Raw genomic sequence first — 20,595 nt, forward strand, 5'->3', positions numbered from 1 at the left:
ATCAACAGACGCCCACCCCTGGATGATACAGATGTTGAAATTTTTTAAGGCATTAGAAAAGCAAATATATCATTATTTTATTTTTTAATGTTTGTTTGTTTGTTCATTTTTAGAGAGAGAGTCAGTGAAGGGAAGAGGTGGAGGGAGGGAGAGGGAGAGAATCCCAAGGAGCCTCTAGGCTGTCAGCATAGAGCCCAACATGGGGCTCGAACTCACAGACTGTGAGATCATGACTTGAGCTAAAATCAAGTCGAACACTTAACTGAGCCACCCAGGTGCCCCTTTCACTCTTTTCAACAGAAGAGCAAACCCTTGAAAAGGGGCAGGGAGATGGAAACAATATCTTACCAAAGAAATAGAAGATAAAAATAAAGAAAATGTTGAAAGTAAAAAATAGAAAACATAGGAAAAAAATTGAAAACTAAGAGACAGAAAAACCAAAATAAAAATTCACTGGATTAACTCAACAGCAGAATGGAGACAACCAAGAAACAACCTATGAATGTGAAGATACATCAATAGAAATTATCCAAAATGTCAAGAGATAATAAAAATGAATATAAACTCTGAGATCTGTGTGATACTACCAAAATTTCTGTGATTCAGAAGGATAGAGAAGGATAGAGAAAAAATGGGGTCTCAGAAGGATAGAGAAAAAATGGGGTGCAAAAAATGGTCAAATACATAAACTTACTAATTCAAGAGGCTCAATGAATCCCCAACAGGATAATTTCAAAGAATTCTATGTTCCAAAACATAGTTACACTGTGGGAAACCAAAGACAAAACAAAGCAAATACACAAACAAAACAACCAGAGACCAAAATTAAGGAACAACAAATCTAATTACTACAGATTTCTCATCAGAAATCAAGGTAGCCTTGATGGGATGAGCACTGGGTGTTGTATGGAAACCTATTTGACAATAAATGTCATATTTAAAAAAAGTAACAATAAAAAAAAAGAAATCAAGGTAGCCAGAAGGAAGTAGAACATCATTTTTAAAGTTCTGAAAGAATAACCAACATTTAGAATATAAAATTTTTAACAAGTTTCATTTCATTAACACCAAAACCCAGAAAACAATTAGGGTTAAATTTAATAATAAGGTGTTCAAGAGCTCTGCACTGATAACTGTAAAATACTACTGACAGGTAGCATTTGAAAAAGATAGAGAAACAGATATAGGGAATCCAAATATAGGGAATTTGAAAAAGATAGAGAAACAGATATAGGAATCCAAATATAGGGAATCCAAATATAGACTTGTACATCTAGAGGGAATGGCTTCCAAAAACAACACTAAAGGAAGCAAGGTCAATTCAAAAAATGATACAAAAATAAGTGGGTATCTGTATTTTTAAAAATGAACCCCAAGCCTCACGTCACACCTTGAACAAAAATTAAGTACCAATGAATCAAAGATATAAACATAAACCCAAACATATAAAGCTTCTAAAGGAAAAAAAAGAAGGTATTTCAGTCAATACAGGGTATGGAAAGCTTATTTGATTACAGAAATCGCTAATTGTGACTGACTGACTAAATAAATAGAGTGCTATCTTTGTTAAAATGCTTTTGCTCATCTGGGGCGCCTGGGTTGGATAAGCTGGTTAAGCATCCAACTTTGGCTCAGGTCATGAGTTTGAGCCCCGCATCGGCCTCTGTGCTGACAGCCTGGCGCCTGGAACCTGCCTCTGATTCTACCCTCTCTCTCTGTTCCTTCCCTGCTTGAGCTCTTTCTCTCAAAAACAAATAAACATTAATTTTTTTAATTAAAAAAAAAATGCTTCAGCCATCAAAGGACACCATTTTTTTTCAAATGAAGAGGCAAACCAAAGAATGGGGAAGAATGTGCAACACTTATTTTGACAACAGACTTGTATTCAAAATATATAAGAAACTTATGAAACTCAGTAAGAAAACTTTTCACTTCCCTCAAATAAGCACATTTTGCCAGATATATAAAGGGACAATAGGTGGATGAAAAGCGCTCAACATCTTCCATCATAAAGGAAATGCAAATTAAATCACAATGAGACACCACCACGTATCAATTACAATGTCTAAAATTAGGGGTGCCTGTGTGGCTCAGTCGGTTGAGCATCCCCACTTTGGCTCAGGTCATGCTCTTGTGGTGAGTTTGAGCCCCAGACCCTTTGCTTCTTACACACACAAGTTAATGATTACTGTCTGACTGTTTTCTCCATGTTCACATGTGTAAGATCTTGTTTTCTTCATGTTCACCATGTGGGTAATATCTTGTGAGCTCAATAAATAAGGAGACAAAACCCCTGTTTGGGGCTCTTGTCTCCTTCTGGACATCAGCCCCTCTTGTATTCAATTCTTTATCCACTCGCTTGATGGACAAGAGAGAATTCCAGACTCATATTCTGAGACAGAAAAGAGCCAAAAATACTCAGTGGAGAAAAGACAGTTTCTTCAATAATGATGATGGTCACTTGGATAGTTACACTCAAAAAGAATGAAATTAGACCCCAATATTCCATACTCACAAAAATTAACATGAAATGGATTAAAGACTTAAATATAAGACCTGAAACTATGATACTCCCAAAAGAATATGTAATAACAAAGCTCCTCGATATGGCTCTTGACAATTAATTTTTGCACATGACACCTAAAGCACAAACAACAAAATAAAAAAAAAAAAATAACAAGTGAATACAATAAACTAAAAACTTTCTGCATAGCAAAAGAAACTATCAACAAAATGAAAAGGCAATATGTAATGATTAAAAATATTTGCAAACCATATATATGATAAGGGGTTAGTATCCGACATATACAGGGAACTCTTATAACTCAACAGCAATAGTAGTCGTAGTAGTAAAAATAAATTTAAAGAATAGGCAAGGGACCTGAATAGATATTTTGTCAAAGAAAATAATATAAATGTTCAACAGGTACATGACAAGATGCTCAACATCACCAATCATTAGGGATATGCACATGAAAACAGTAAGATTCCACCTCATGTCTGTTAGAATGGCTAGCATCAAAAAGACAAAAGACAACAATGCTGGTGAAGGGTGTGGAGGAAAGGGAACTCTCAGGTACTCTTGGTGGGAATATAAACTGGTGTGGCCACTATGAAAAACAGTATTGGGCTTCCTCCAAAAATTAAAAATACAACTATCATATGATCCAGCAATTCCACTTCTGGGAATATGTACAAAGGAAATGAAATCATTATGTTAAATAGGTGTCTGTACTTTCATGTCCATAGCAGAAACTATGACAGGAGCTAAGACATAGAAAACGACTTAAGTGTCCATCAGTGATGGATGAATTGATAAAGAAACTGAGGCATATGTATATGGAGGGAGACTATACAGAGAATATATACATATAATTCTATATAGATATAATTAAATAAATATAGATAGGAGTGAGAATATAGATATAGAATATGTATCATATTCCATAATAGATATAATTCTATATAGATAGATATAATTTTATATAGCTATATCTATATAGAATATATATGGTATATATAGAGAGAGAATATAAATAGAGAATACAGAAAATATTCTCTATATTCTATATAGATATATTCTATACAGAGATAGAACATATATCTATATAGAATCGTATCTATATAGAATTATATATATCTCTATATAGAACTATATCTATATATGCCTATATAGAGAGATATATAGAGAATGGAATAATATTAATTTATTAAAATTGAGGAAATCCCACCACTTGTGGCAACATGGATGGACCTTGAGAGCATTACACTAATTAAAGTTAAGTCCAACAAAGAAAGATAAATACTATATGATCTCACTTATATGTGGAATTGAAATTTAAAAAAGAACTCATTGAATTAAAGATAAGATTTGTGATCATGGGGGCAAAGGTACAATTGGATGAAAGTGGTCAAAAGGTACAAGCTTCCAGTTATAAGATAAATAAGTGCTAGAGAAATGATGTGTAACATGAGAACTGTAGTTACCACTGCTCTATGATAGATGAAAGTCATTAAGAGTAGATTCTAAGAGTTTTAATCACAAAGAAAAATATATTTATAATATCTGCATGTAATGATGGATGTTAGCTGAACTTACTGTGGTCATCATTTTACAGTAAAGGTTAAGCCAAGTCACTATGCTGTATACCCCAAACTTATACAATGTTGTATGTCAATTATATCTCAATAAACTAGACAGAAAAAAAAGAGATACAAGGAAATAACAAACCAACAAAAACAGTAATGGTAGTATGTCAATGGGACACAGGAGCCAACTAAAGTAACTGCTAATGGCCCAAGCTAGAACAATTTGAGCAAAAAAAGATTTTATACTGGTTGATAATCTTAAATATAAACATCAATGCATTCATAATATTAAAAAATGATAGAAAATAAATAGGAGGAAGAGACAAATATCTCAAGCAGAAGAATCCAAACTAATTTAGGTAGATATTCCACCCTCAAGGAAGTGGAACACAACTCTCCAACCCTTAATAACGGGCTATGCACAGTGACTTCCTTCCAGAGAGTACAGTATGGAAGGGCGTGGAGAGCACCTTTCCGGGGGAACCTGACAAACACCACCTCAGTCAGGTGATCCAGGTATACTTCAACAGTCATAATTATATTGATAGTATCCAAACCTCACATGAAATGATGAAAAAACACTTTAATTTGATATCTACATTTCAAAAATATATACCCATCTAATCATGAAAAAAACATCAGACAAATCTCAATGAGATAAATCCCTAAAATTCACTAACCAATATTTGAAACTGCCAAGGTCATGAAAAGCAAGGAAAGTATGAGAATCTGTCACCACCAAGAATTTTAGGAGACATGCATAATGAGGTGAATCTGAATGAAATCCGTATTCTATATGATTCTGAAAAAGAAAAAGGGACATTCAGTAAAACTATGAAAATCTGAATAAAGCATAGACTTTAGTTAACAATAATGTATCCATATTCATTAATTGTGACAATTGTAGCACAATAAGATAAGATGTTAATAAGTGGAGAAACTGTATGGGACATATGGGAACACTCTGTACTATCTGTGAAATTTTTTTTGTAAATATTTAAATGTTGTAAAGTAAAAAAGAAAGTTTATTTTTAATTTTTTTAACGTTTTTTATTTATTTTTGAGACAGAGCGAGACAGAGCATGAACGGGGGAGGGGCAAAGAGAGAGGGAGACACAGAATCAGAAGCAGGCTCCAGGCTCTGAGCCATCAGCCCAGAGTCCGACGCGGGGCTCGAACTCACAGACCGCGAGATCGTGACCTGAGCTGAAGTCGGCCGCTTAACCGACTGAGCCACCCAGGCACCCCATGAAAGTTTATTTTGAAACAGTGAGTTGGGAAATGTGTTTCAGTTTCTTTTTTTAGCACCAATTTGTATAAAACAGCATTTCTTTCACTAAAGGTTTGGTTGAACTCTGTAAAATCATCAAAACCTCACAGCTTTTTAGGGGGCAGATTTTTAAAAACTTTTAACACAAAACAATTTTTAAACATTCATAAAAGTAAGAAGAAAAGTACAAAAAATACTCAGCATCTATAGTTACCAAATATGGCCAATTTTGATTCCTCTAAATCACCTAATTCCTTTGTCCAGTATATTTGGAAGTAAACCTAGACATCAGAAACCTGGACAAACCTAGGAATTTTACTGGTAAATATTACTGCATGTATCCCTAGACAATAAGGGCTCTTTTTTAAATATACAACCATAGTAGCCACAGTATACCTAAACATTAATAACTCTTCATCTCAAATACCCAATGTTCACATGATCCAAGTGCCTTATCATTCTTATGCATAAATTGATAAGTTAGTAATTGCTGACAATTTTATGATATTTCTTCACTTTGTAATTCATTGGTTTTAATTTCATTATTTCTTTCTTCATTATTTAGGTTTTTTTTAAATTCTTCATTACTATTTGACTGGATGATTAATTTTAAATCTATTTTTTGCCTATTTTGTGCATTTAATTTAAAGCTATACATTTCACTTTAAATTTTAATTTGATTGCATCTCAAAATTAGTGGTTCCATTGTCAGTGAGTTTAAATATTTTTAAGGTTCCTTATAATTTGTTTAAAAATGAGTTACTTGGAGGTCGAGGGAAGATGGCAGCCTAGGAGGACGCTGGGCTCACCGCGCGTCCTGCTGATCACTTAGATTCCACCTACACCTGCCTAAATAACCCAGAAAACCGCCAGAGGATTAGCAGAACGGAGTCGCCAGACCCAAGCGCAGACGAGAGGCCCACAGAAGAGGGTAGGAAGGGCTGAGAGGCGGTGCGCGCTCCACGGACTGGCGGGAGGGAGCCGGGGCGGAGGGGCAGCTCGCTGGCCAAGCAGAGCCCCCGAGTCTGGCTGGCAAAAGCGGAGGGGCCTGACGGACTGTGTTCCGACAGCAAGCGCGACTTAGCGTCTGGGAGGTCATAAGTTAACAGCTCTGCTCAGAAAGCGGAAAGGCTGGAGGACAAAGGGAGAGAGAGCTGCTGAGCCCCCTGATGACAGAGCTCAGTTTGGTGGGGAACAAAGGCGCTCGCGAGCGCCATCTCCCCCGCCCATCCCCAGCCAAAATCCCAAAGGGAACCGGTTCCTGCCAGGGAAATTGCTCGCTCCCCGCAAACACCCAACTCTGCGCTTCTGCGGACCCAAACCTCCGGCAGCGGATCTGACTCCCTCCCGCTGCCACAGGGCCCCTCCTGAAGTGGATCACCTAAGGAGAAGCAAGCTAAGCCTGCCCCCCCTGCCGCCGTGCACCTTGCCTACCCACCCCAGCTAATAAGCCAGATCCCCAGCATCACAAGCCTGGCAGTGTGCAAGTAGCCCAGACGGGCCACGCCACCCCACAGTGAATCCCACCCCTAGGAGAGGGGAAGAGAAGGCACACACCAGTCTGACTGTGGCCTCAGCAGTGGGCTGGGGGCAGACATCAGGTCGGACTGCGGCCCCGCCCACCAGCTCCAGTTATACACCACAGCACAGGGGAAGTGCCCTGCAGGCCCTCACCACACCAGGGACTATCCAAAATGACCAAGCGGAAGAATTCCCCTCAGAAGAATCTCCAGGAAATAACAACAGCTAATGAGCTGATCAAAAAGGATTTAAATAATATACCAGAAAGTGAATTTAGAATAATAGTCATAAAATTAATTGCTGGGCTTGAAAACAGTATACAGGACAGCAGAGAATCTCTTGCTACAGAGATCAAGGGACTAAGGAACAGTCACGAGAGGCTGAAAAACGCTTTAAACGAAATGCAAAACAAAATGGAAACCACCACGGCTCGGATGGAAGAGGCAGAGGAGAGAATAGGTGAACTAGAAGATAAAGTTATAGAAAAAGAGGAAGCTGAGAAAAAGAGAGATAAAATAATCCAGGAGTATGAGGGGAAAATTAGAGAACTAAGTGATACACTAAAAAGAAATAATATACGCATAATTGGTATCCCAGAGGAGGAAGAGAGAGGGAAAGGTGCTGAAGGGGTACTTGAAGAAATCATAGCTGAGAACTTCCCTGAACTGGGGAAGGAAAAAAGCATTGATATCCAAGAGGCACAGAGAACTCCCTTCAGACGTAACTTGAATCGATCTTCTGCACGACATATCATAGTGAAACTGGCAAAATACAAGGATAAAGAGAAAATTCTGAAAGCAGCAAGGGGTAAACGTGCCCTCACATATAAAGGGAGACCTATAAGACTCGTGACTGATCTCTCTTTTGAAATTTGGCAGGCCAGAAAGAATTGGCACGAGATTTTCAGGGTGCTAGACAGAAAAAATATGCAGCCGAGAATCCTTTATCCAGCAAGTCTGTCATTTAGAATAGAAGGAGAGAGAAAGGTCTTCCCAAACAAACAAAAACTGAAGGAATTTGTCACCACTAAACAAGCCCTACAAGAGATCCTAAGGGGGATCCTGTGAGACAAAGTCCCAGAGACATCGCTACAAGCATAAAACATACACGCATCACAATGACTCTAAACCCGTATCTTTCTATAATAACAGTGAATGTAAATGGATTAAATGTGCCAACCAAAAGACATAGGGTATCAGAATGGATAAAAAAACAAGACCCATCTATTTGCTGTCTAGAAGAGACTCATTTTAGACCTGAGGACACCTTTAGATTGAGAGTGAGGGGATGGAGAACTATTTATCATGCGACTGGAAGCCAAAAGAAAGCTGGAGTAGCCATACTTATATCAGACAAACTAGACTTTAAATTAAAGGCTGTAAAAAGAGATGAAAAAGGACATTATATAATAGTTACAGGGTCTATCCATCAGGAAGAGCTAACAATTATAAATGTCTATGCGCCGAATACCGGAGCCCCCAAATATATAAAACAATTACTCATAAACATAAGCAACCTTATCGATAAGAATGTGGTAATTGCAGGGGACTTTAACACTCCAATTACAGAAATGGATAGATCATCTAGACACATGGTCAATAAAGAAACAAGGGCCCTGAATGAGACATTGGATCAGATGGACTTGACAGATATATTTAGAACTCTGCATCCCAAAGCAACAGAATATACTTTCTTCTCGAGTGCACATGGAACATTCTCCAAGATAGATCATATACTGGGTCACAAAAAGCCCTTCATAAGTTTACAAGAATTGAAATTATACCATGCTTACTTTCAGACCACAATGCTATGAAGCTTGAAATCAACCACAGGAAAAAGTCTGGAAAACCTCCAAAAGCTTGGAGGTTAAAGAACACCCTACTAACGAATGAGTGGGTCAACCAGGCAATTAGAGAAGAAATTAAAAAATATATGGAAACAAACGAAAATGAAAATACAACAATCCAAACGCTTTGGGATGCAGCAAAGGCAGTCCTGAGAAGAAAATACATTGCCATCCAGGCCTATCTCAAGAAACAAGAAAAATCCCAAATACAAAATCTAACAGCACACCTAAAGGAACTAGAAGCAGAACAGCAAAGGCAGCCTAAACCCAGCAGAAGAAGAGAAATAATAAAGATCAGAGCAGAAATAAACAATATAGAATCTAAAAAAACTGTAGAGCAGATCAACAAAACCAAGAGTTGGTTTTTTGAAAAAATAAACAAAATTGACAAACCTCTAGCCAGGCTTCTCAAAAAGAAAAGGGAGATGACCCAAATAGATAAAATCATGAATGAAAATGGAATTATTACAACCAATCCCTCAGAGATATAAACAATTATCAGGGAATACTATGAAAAATTATATGCCAACAAACTGGACAATCTGGAAGAAATGGACAAATTCCTGAACACCCACACGCTTCCAAAACTCAATCAGGAGGAAATAGAAAGCTTGAACAGACCCATAACCAGCGAAGAAATTGAATCAGTTATCAAAAATCTCCCAACAAATAAGAGTCCAGGACCAGATGGCTTCCCAGGGGAGTTCTACCAGACGTTTAAAGCAGAGATAATACCTATCCTTCTCAAGCTATTCCAAGAAATAGAAAGGGAAGGAAAACTTCCAGACTCATTCTATGAAGCCAGTATTACTTTGATTCCTAAACCAGACAGAGACCCAGTAAAAAAAGAGAACTACAGGCCAATATCCCTGATGAATATGGATGCAAAAATTCTCAATAAGATACTAGCAAATCGAATTCAATGGCATATAAAAAGAATTATTCACCATGATCAAGTGGGATTCATTCCTGGGATGCAGGGCTGGTTCAACATTTGCAAATCAATCAACGTGATACATCACATTAACAAAAAAAAAGAGAAGAACCCTATGATCCTGTCAATCGATGCAGAAAAGGCCTTCGACAAAATCCAGCACCCTTTCTTAATAAAAACCCTTGAGAAAGTCGGGATAGAAGGAACATACTTAAAGATCATAAAAGCCATTTATGAAAAGCCCACAGCTAACATCATCCTCAATGGGGAAAAACTGAGAGCTTTTTCCCTGAAGTCAGGAACACGACAGGGATGCCCACTCTCACCGCTGTTGTTTAACATAGTGCTGGAAGTTCTAGCATCAGCAATCAGACAACAAAAGGAAATCAAAGGCATCAAAATTGGCAAAGATGAAGTCAAGCTTTCGCTTTTTGCAGATGACATGATATTATACATGGAAAATCCGATAGACTCCACCAGAAGTCTGCTAGAACTGATACATGAATTCAGCAAAGTTGCAGGATACAAAATCAATGTACAGAAATCAGTTGCATTCTTATACACTAACAATAAAGCAACAGAAAAACAAATAAAGAAACTGATCCCATTCACAATTGCACCAAGAAGCATAAAATACTTAGGAATAAATCTAACCAAAGATGTAAAGGATCTGTATGCTGAAAACTATAGAAAGCTTATGAAGGTAATTGAAGAAGATTTAAAGAAATGGAAAGACATTCCCTGCTCATGGATTGGAAAAATAAATATTGTCAAAATGTCAATACTACCCAAAGCTATCTACACATTCAATGCAATCCCAATCAAAATTGCACCAGCATTCTTCTCGAAACTAGAACAAGCAATCCTAAAATTCATATGGAACCACAAAAGGCCCCGAATAGCCAAAGGAATTTTGAAGAAGAAGACCAAAGCAGGAGGCATCACAATCCCAGACTTTAGCCTCTACTACAAAGCTGTCATCATCAAGACAGCATGGTATTGGCACAAAAACAGACACACAGACCAATGGAATAGAATAGAAACCCCAGAACTAGACCCACAAATGTATGGCCAACTCATCTTTGACAAAGCAGGAAAGAACATCCAATGGAAAAAAGACAGTCTCTTTCACAAATGGTGCTGGGAGAACTGGACAGCAACATGCAGAAGGTTGAAACTAGACCACTTTCTCACACCATTCACAAAAATAAACTCAAAATGGATAAAGGACCTAAATGTGAGAGTGGAAACCATCAAAACCTTAGAGGAGAAAGCAGGAAAAGACCTCTTTGACCTCAGCCATAGCAATCTCTTACTCGACACATCCCCAAAGGCAAGGGAATTAAAAGCAAAAGTGAATTACTGGGACCTTATGAAGATAAAAAGCTTCTGCACAGCAAAGGAAACAACCAACAAAACTAAAAGGCAACCAACAGAATGGGAAAAGATATTTGCAAATGACATATCGGACAAAGGGCTAGTATCCAAAATCTATAAAGAGCTCACCAAACTCCACACCCGAAAAACAAATAACCCAGTGAAGAAATGGGCAGAAAACATGAATAGACACTTCTCTAAAGAAGACATCCAGATGGCCAACAGGCACATGAAAAGATGTTCAGCGTCGCTCCTTATCAGGGAAATACAAATCAAACACACTCAGGTATCACCTCACGCCAGTCAGAGTGGCCAAAATGAACAAATCAGGAGACTATAGATGCTGGAGAGGATGTGGAGAAACGGGAACCCTCTTGCACTGTTGGTGGGAATGCAAATTGGTGCAGCCGCTCTGGAAAGCAGTGTGGAGGTTCCTCAGAAAATTAAAAATAGACCTACCCTATGACCCAGCAATAGCACTGCTAGGAATTTATCCAAGGGATACAGGAGTACTGATGCATAGGACCACTTGTATCCCAATGTTCATAGCAGCACTCTCAACAATAGCCAAATTATGGAAAGAACCTAAATGTCCATCAACTGATGAATGGATAAAGAAATTGTGGTTTATATACACAATGGAATACTACGTGGCAATGAGAAAAAATGAAATATGGCCTTTTGTAGCAACATGGATGGAACTGGAGAGTGTGATGCTAAGTGAAATAAGCCATACAGAGAAAGACAGATACCATATGGCTTCACTCTTATGTGGATCCTGAGAAACTTAACAGGAACCCATGGGGGAGGGGAAGGTAAAAAAAAAAAAAAAAGAGGTTAGAGTGGGAGAGAGCCAAAGCATAAGAGACTCTTAAAAACTGAGAACAAACTGAGGGTTAATGGGGGGTGGGAGGGAGGGGAGGGTGGGTGATGGGTATTGAGGAGGGCACCTTTTGGGATGAGCACTGGGTGTTGTATGGAAACCAATTTGTCAATAAATTTCATATATAAAAAAATAATAAAATAAATTAAAAAAAATAAAATAAAATAAAATAAAAATAATAAAAATGAGTTACTTGGGGCGCCTGGGTGGCGCAGTCGGTTAAGCGTCCGACTTCAGCCAGGTCACGATCTCGCGGTCCGTGAGTTCGAGCCCCGCGTCAGGCTCAGGGCTGATGGCTCAGAGCCTGGAGCCTGTTTCTGATTCTGTGTCTCCCTTTCTCTCTGCCCCTCCCCTGTTCATGCTCTGTCTCTCTCTGTCCCCCCAAAAAAATAAATAAATGTTGAAAAAAAAATTTTTTAATGAGTTACTTAAAATATTATATTTTCATTTTCAGATTTACTCAAAAATTTCTGTCTATTAATGATTTCTAATACTACTGACTGAAAAGGGATCATGAAAACTAGGACACTGATGTATTTGTATAATAAGTATTTTATATTTTACATTTCATAAAAGCAAGGACCTCATTCTATTCTCTGCTGATACTATGTTGAATAAACAAATGAACAAAATAATATGTAGGGCCTATTTCCAAACTTCAGCACATTTACAGAAACATGTCCTGAAGTTTAGAACCTACCATTCTCAACTATTCATAAATTAAAAGCCAAGTAGATAGAAATGATTTTTTAAGTTGGCTTTTATAAGGAAATTATAAATTTCTGCTCTTTCTCCAGGTATATATTGTGGATATATTTGAGCAAGTGATAAACACTGTGAGCGATGTTTTGTCCCCAGTTTTCCTCTTCTTTGGATGATACTTAGAAGTCAACATACTGACTACTTTCTACATCAACCTATTTACACAATGAGACAAGTCCAAGCTTCAAACTGTTAAAAACACAATTTTTCAAAAATCAGTTGAACTTCCATATACGAATAGTGATCAGAAGGAGAAATTAAAAAAAAGAAAAACATTTACAAGTGCACCAAAAAGAATAAAATACTTATGAATAAATTTAACCAAGTAGATAAAAGATTTATATGCCAAAAACTGTAAGACATTCATGAAAGAAACTAAAGGTGACACAAACAAATGAAAAGATAGTCTGTGCTCAATGACTGAAAGAATATTATTAAAATGTCCATACTACCCAAGCAATCCATAGATTGAATACAATCCCTATTAAAATCCCAATGGTATTTCTCATAGAAATAGGAAATGTAAAGCTAAATAGACAATTTTAAGATTATGATGGAATTACAAATGACCCAGAATAGCCAAAGCAATCTTGAGAAAGAAGAATTATATTACAAATTTGTAGTAACCAAAACAGTATGATATTGATATAAAAACAGACATAGAGATCAATGAAACAGAATAGAGTCCAGAAATAAATGCATGAATATTTGGTCAATTAATTTACAACAAAGGAGTAAAAAATATATATGACAGTCTCTTCAATAAATGGTGCTGGAAAAACTGGACAGTCACATGCAAAAGAATGAAACTGGACCACTATCTTAGACGACACATAAAAATCAACTTCAAATGGGGTAAATACTTGAATGAAATACCTGAAATCATAAGAATGCCAGAAGAAAGAATAGAGGTAAGCTGCATAACATTCTTGGCAATAATTTTTTGGATATGACACCAAAAGCAAAGGCAGCAAAGGCAAAAATAAAACAAACAGGATGATATCAAACTAAAAACCTTTTGCAAAGGAAACCACCTACAAAATGAACAGGAAATACTTGCAAATTATGTATCCATTAAAATATTAATATCCAAAATATATACAGAACTCATAAAACTCAATAACAATCTAATTACAAAATAGGCAGAGAACCTGAATAGGTGTTTTTCCAAAGAAGATATAAAGATAGCCAACAGGCACATTAAAAAGTGCTCCAAGGGGCGCCTGGGTGGCGCAGTCGGTTAAGCGTCCGACTTCAGCCAGGTCACGATCTCGCGGTCCGTGAGTTCGAGCCCCGCGTCAGGCTCTGGGCTGATGGCTCAGAGCCTGAAGCCTGTTTCCGATTCTGTGTCTCCCTCTCTCTCTGCCCCTCCCCCGTTCATGCTCTGTCTCTCTCTGTCCCAAAAATAAATAAACGTTGAAAAAAAATAAAAAAATAAAAAAAATTTTAAAAAAAAGTGCTCCAATAATACCAATCACCAAGGAAATACAAATCAAAACCACAATGAGATATAACCTCACAATAACACAATAATATTAGAATGACCATTGCACACAAGACAAAAAAAAAAAGTGTTGCCAAGGATGTGGAGAAAAGAAAACTCTTGTGCAATATTGGTAGGAATATAAATTGGTGCAGCTACTATGGAAAACAGTATGGAGATTCCTCAAAAATTAAACAGAAGAAGTACCATATGATCCAGCAACTCCATTTCTGGGTATTTATCAAAGGAAATAAAATCAGTCTTGAAGAGCTATCTGTACTCCCATTTCACTGCAGCATTATTTACAACAGCCAAGACATACAAACAACCTAAGTGTCCAACAACATGAATGGAGAAAGAACTCGGCCATAAAAATAAATTAATCTTGCCTTCTGCATTTGCAACAATATGGATGGACCTTGAGAGCATTATGTTAAGTGAAATAAGTCAGAGAAAGACAAATGCCATATGATCTTATTTGTGAAATCTTAAACAAAAACAAATTATACATGCAGAGAACAGATTAGTGAATGCCAGAGGTGTGGGGGTTGGGGCATGAAGTGAATGAAGGTGGTAAAAAGGTACAAATTTCCAGTTACAAAATAAGTAGGTCCTGAGAACATAATATATAGCTTGATAACTATAGTTATAATACTGCTGTATTTTCAAATTTGAAAGTTACTGAGAATAAATCTTCTCATCAAAAAAAGTTCTCATCAAAAAAAAATTAAGTATGAGTAAAAGTTCTCATCAGAAACAAATTAAGTATGGTGATAGACGTTACCTAGACTTTTTTTTTAATGTGCATGGAGGGGCAGAGAGAGGAGAGAGAGAATCTTAAGCAGGTTTCACGCCCAGCAAAGCACCCAATGTAGGGCTTGATCTTACCACCATGAGATCATTACCTGAGCCCAAAACAAGAGTTTGATGCTTAACCAACTGAGTCACCCATGTGTCCATAGACTTACTGTGGTAATCATTTCACTATGTATACACCTATATCAAATCATGTGTTGTGCTCCTGAAGCTAATATAGTATGTTAATTGTATCCCAAAAAAAGGTAAGAGGAAACACTTAATTTGCCTTGGTCACATCCTAACCCCCTTCTTTGACTACTATTAGATAGAAAATCAGATGTATGACCTACTGGACTATTGCAAACAACAAACTTCTAATTACATCAAAACCAAATCCTGATCCCAAGAAAACTACTAACGAGAACTGATATTCTTAGGGACTATGGCTCCATGTCCATCCTGGCAGTGTCTGAGTACATGCAGGATAAAATGGAATCTTAACAACAAAGTAAATGGACTTTCTTTGTGTCCTTAGTGCCTTGAGATGAGGAAATCAAGAATTGATATTTTTCTTTTTCCCAAGTAGAAATTACTCAATGAAATGAAAAGGATCTATACAGAATCTAAGATTTGGCATAATTAGCCCAAGCATTTCAAAAATTGTGTTCAGTAGAATAATAGCATTCTTTGTAAATAATATCTCTGATACAAAACAAAGATAAAGAGTGGCAGAAATGATACCCTTCGAAAATTTTTTTAACTTAAATTTAAGAAAACAGCAAATATACGTAAGCCATTGTTCATGTCATTTTTGAAATGGTCTCTCTGTGGTATTTTATTGTGCTATAAATATAAATAAAAACATTATTTTTAATGTAAATACATATTTTTTTAACTCAAACTCTTATTATCATTCACAAATAAAATTGTCTTTGTAAGTTTGGAGAAAAAAATATGATTAGAAGGAATCTGGCCTACAAAGTATTAAGTAAACTATCAATTTCTAGTAAATAAAACAATTTACAATAGTGTAAGAATCAACAATCATTAATGAAAAAGTACAACCAGTCCAGGAGTTCATGTAGATTGATAGGGGTATTTGGAATATGGTGAAGGTGACAGCAAAGGTTAGACTGTTTAATAAATGATGTTGGGAAATTAATATCAGTTTGGGAAAATATGTCTTTTCATCTCTGCCTCACACCAATTTAATTCCACAGAAGATGAAAAGATTTATGGCAAAACATATATATACTTTCCAAAAGATAATGATAATGAGTATCTGTACACTTTGGGGGTGAAATAGGTCTTTCTACATATAATAAAATTTAAGATGACATTAAAGTCTTAAGGAAATAGATTTTACGCAAACTGAGCCAGCGTTAGGGAGTAGATGCTGAAACAGAATCTCCTGGAATGAAGAAAAACAAGGTCTTAGAGCAGTCTGTGAAAAATAATGAAAAGTAAGTATAAAAACAATAGTGATAGTTATTCCATGAGAGAGTTAAGAGCAAAGGAAACAAGTATGAAATATCTAATTGCTGGAAGAAGGCTCACCCAAATAAATACTTGGGTTAACAGAACAAAAGAGCAGGCAGAATTGATAAAACCTGGTAACATACATAGGTAACTACTGGCAAGCTCATGATCTTCTTACTTCCACATATGTATCAACCAGCCATTACAAAGCAGTCTCTCTAGGGGCACCTTGGTGTGTCAGTGGGTTAAGTCTCCAACTTCAGTTCAGGTCATGATCTCACAGTCTGTGAGTTTGAACCCAGCGTCAGGCTCTGTGCTCAGAGCCTGGAGCCTGCTTTGGATTCTGTCTCCTTCTGTTGTGCTTCCCCTCCTCTCTGTGTCTCTCTCTCTCAAAAATAAACATTAAAAAAAAAAAGGAATCTCTCTACATACAGTGTGGTACTCTGGATTGAATCCTAGATCATAAAATGGAAATTATTGGAAAAACTGGTGAAATTCTAATAAAATCTGAAGTTTGGTTAATAGCAACATGCCAACAGCAATTTCTTAGTTTTGATAATTACGCCATGGTTCTGTAAGACACTAACATTATAACTCCAAATCAAGGGGATACAGATGTGAAACTTTCTTCTAAGTTCGAAATTATTCAAAAACAATAGGTGAGCTAAAGTAATACAATAAGTTTCTCAAAAATGGTGCCTTGAGTACTATCTTAAAATTTCTAAGTAAAGAAATGTATTGCATAAAGTCAAATTTTTAAAAGGGCATGCTTTGCATTAAAGACTTTGATTATAACAAGTTCATTGATGATTTAAAAGATAAAGAGCTGACTCAATTATATGTTTTTTTTTTCAAAATACTTACTAAACTTTTCCATACCATTTTTCCTTTCATGTGGATAAAAATACAGAATACTGTAAATAGTAGTCTTTAAATAAAGTGATGTGGTTGTGATGAACTGCCTTCTGCTTTTGCTGTAGACATGACAAAGTTCTGGGCTTGTAACAGCAACAGTTAAATTTAGAGGATGAATAGAAGTGCCTGACTTTAAAAGCTGTCAGATACTGAAAGAATCAGGACTTCACAAATAAATGAATCCTACGAGGAGAAAAGCTGAAGCATGTAATTAAGTAGAAAACCAGACTTAAGAGGAGAAAAACCTTGAGAAAAAGGGAAAAGAAACAAAATAAAGGACACTAATGAAAATCAGGGCTTATGGTGTCTCTAAGATTGCGAAAAATCATAGAAGGTGGGGGGGGGGGGAACAGTGATATGAATAGTAGTAAATCACATCATGTCACTGCATCACACAAAACCTTCCAATGGCTCCTATCACTCAGACCATCAGCCAGAGAACCCTGGGGGCCCTGATGACTAACCATTCTGTCCCCAAACACAGCTCTGACTTTATCTTCTACTATTCACTCTCTCCCTCACTCCTCTCCAGATAGTCTGTCTCCATGTTCTTCCTCGGGCACCCCAAGTCTTTGCACCTGTTCATCTCCCAACATAAAATGATCCTCCCCCAGATAGTACCATTATTCACTCCTTTGTCTCCTTCAAGTTTTGCTCAATTACTAACTTTTCAGTAGTAACTAACTTCACTACTATGAAACTTCATTTAAAATAGTGATTTCCTAGAACTCCCAATCTTTCCTACCCTCATCTTATTTTCTCATAGCTGCTTCCACCATCTATCACTCTAAAAACATTCAATGTCTGTCTCCACAAACCCTAGAATGTAAGCTCTCAGATTTTTGGCTGTTTTTTTTTTCTTCCACTGATGTTTCCCCAGTGCCTAGAACAGTGCTGGGCACATAATAAGTGCTCAATAAATATGTGTTAAATCAGTCAACACATAAGTGTGATTTTTCTTTTTAAATTTTTTTTTTTTTTAATGTTTATTTAATTTTGAGAGAGAGACAGAGTGCGAGCCGGGGAGGGGCAGAGAGAGAGGGAGACACAGAATCTGAAGAAGGCTCCAGGCTCTGAGCTGTCAGCACAGGGCCTGACGTGGGGCTCGAACCCAAGAACTGTGAGATCATGACCTGAGCCGAAGTCAGACACTTAACCGACTGAGCCACCCAGGCGCCCCAAGTGTGATTTTTCATTACCGTAATTAAAATATGAGTAATAAAATACTAGAAACATCTCCAACGTTGTTTTCTGAGCAATGAGAGTAATTTTTTTGTCTCCCTGCATTTTCTGGATATTTTCTACCCTGAACAATTACTTGCACAATATTTCAAAAGGGGCTTTTATCTTTTTAAAGACTAGTGAGTTATCTGCCAGAGATTATTTCAACTGAGGTTCATTCACTGGCAATCAGAAAGATACATTCTTCAGAGGCATGTTCTTATGAGCTCAAATAACATTTAGCTATTACCAGGAAAAGCTCCTCATCATAAAAACTTTACATAAACAAATACTCAGTAACATGACCCACTAAGCTAATGGAACCATAAAATCCCAACCTCCTCATTTTGAAGATGAAAAAACAGAGAGCTAGAAAAGTTGTCACTTCTTCCCATTCAGTTAGGACACAGCTGATGACATGTACAACAGGAGCTAGTCTGAAACAAAAGACTGAATGAAACACTGCAGAATGGCCTAGCCCATACACATTTCCTAATACAGTCCAGCCCCAAAGTCCAGACTGGACATTCTCAGTTTACTATTTGACTAAACCTTCACCTTCTCCAGTTTACTTCCTTTTCATTGTGCAAAGATGCTTGTGAGCAGTTGTTTCTTATCATTTGGACACTCAAGATTCTCTTTGCATTAAGATCACCAGAAGAGCAAACAGTTGATCACTTAAGGATTTTAGCACACTCAAAGGCCACTGCACCATTCCAGAATCCACTCAACATTCCGCCTCTTGCTCCAGACCTTTGCCTTCCCTGATAGAAGGGAGAGTCCAGCAGATTTTACAAATTTCTTATTTTTTTCAGTGGATGGATTGTCAATTAGCACTCAAAATCCAACAGACACAGACTGCAAGGTCTAAAAATGTACCACTTCTCTTTTTTATAAAAGATAATTCTTGTGCTGAAAAACTGCACCTGTGCCATTGTTTTGTCATAAGTGAGAAAAAAAAATCTGCTGTTCTAGTTTTTGCTTAGAGGTAGCAACAGCAGGTAATCCACACACATGCATACTCTGGGTCCCCAGACAGTCATCTCTGATGTTAGAGTGGCACACAGGCAGATACTGTGGCAAAGAGAGTCTATAAAATGAAGTTGCTATGGACCAAAACAACATATTGATTTTTTAGTACAATTCAAAACACAAGGAAACATCAGTTCTCTGAACAGCACACACTGGAAAAGACAGGGAGAAATATACCACTGTGGCGCACAGAAGGAAAAAGACAGATGATAGTCACATTAGCAAACATCCTAGTGTTCTTTTCGATTGTTTGTTTCTAAGTTCAAAGAACTGAGAGGCTTAAATTATGTCGAACTGTTCTTATCTGAAAACCCAAGATTGCTCATTTGCCAACACTGTGCTCACAGCTGGAAGCCTGGGTCTTCCGGAAATAAGGCCGTATAACCCTCTGAATGTTGGAACATCCTCTTCCATGTCCAAATACTTATTTCTTTTTCTCAGTTAATACAGTCTCCCTCCTTCCCCACCCCCACCCTCCCTCTGTCATTCTCTGTAAATGGCACAACTGTCCAAACTGCATTATGAACACATTATTTACCAATACATCATTAAGTCTGCTGCAAGCAAATATATTTCTTAGATAGCCTTAATGCCACAAAATGCCTTTCAAGCCAGAAACCTCTGGCAGGGAGGTTCAGAATCAGGAGAAAGCAACCAGCACTTACCATGGCCCCCTCACTTCTTCTTTGGGCAACTTCTCGCTGCAGTCGGGCCACGGCCAACTTCTCCCTGGAGAAACAAAAGCACATGGTTAGTTGACTATTCTTCTCAGGGTAGAGGTACACTGGCATGGCTTTGAAACATTCTTTTGAGGTCTCCAGAGGAACTCCTTCCTCGGTTTAGCTCACTTCCTTAACTAAACTTTCTATAAATATTTGAAGTAGTTCGTGCATTGTTTTCATTGAAGTGTCATGACAGAGATTTTTTGTCTTGGATTTTATAAAAGCCAAATAAATGTTGAATGCTGCGTAAAAGCTTCCCTTTA

At 37.2% G+C, this 20,595-nt stretch overlaps 1 protein-coding gene across 2 annotated transcripts in view; it reads right to left on the reverse strand.

Moving 5' to 3' along the window:
• NCKAP5 (NCK associated protein 5) overlaps positions 1-20,595 on the reverse strand; it is an 890,605-nt gene that overhangs the window by 518,727 nt on the left and 351,283 nt on the right. For both annotated transcript variants that reach the window (XM_043576610.1, XM_043576611.1), the window contains exon 4: positions 20,276-20,339. In XM_043576610.1, the coding sequence (XP_043432545.1) occupies positions 20,276-20,339 (64 nt within the window). The remainder of the gene's footprint in view (positions 1-20,275; positions 20,340-20,595) is intronic.

This window comes from Prionailurus bengalensis, chromosome C1, assembly GCF_016509475.1.
Source record: "Prionailurus bengalensis isolate Pbe53 chromosome C1, Fcat_Pben_1.1_paternal_pri, whole genome shotgun sequence".
NCBI lineage: Eukaryota > Metazoa > Chordata > Mammalia > Carnivora > Felidae > Prionailurus > Prionailurus bengalensis.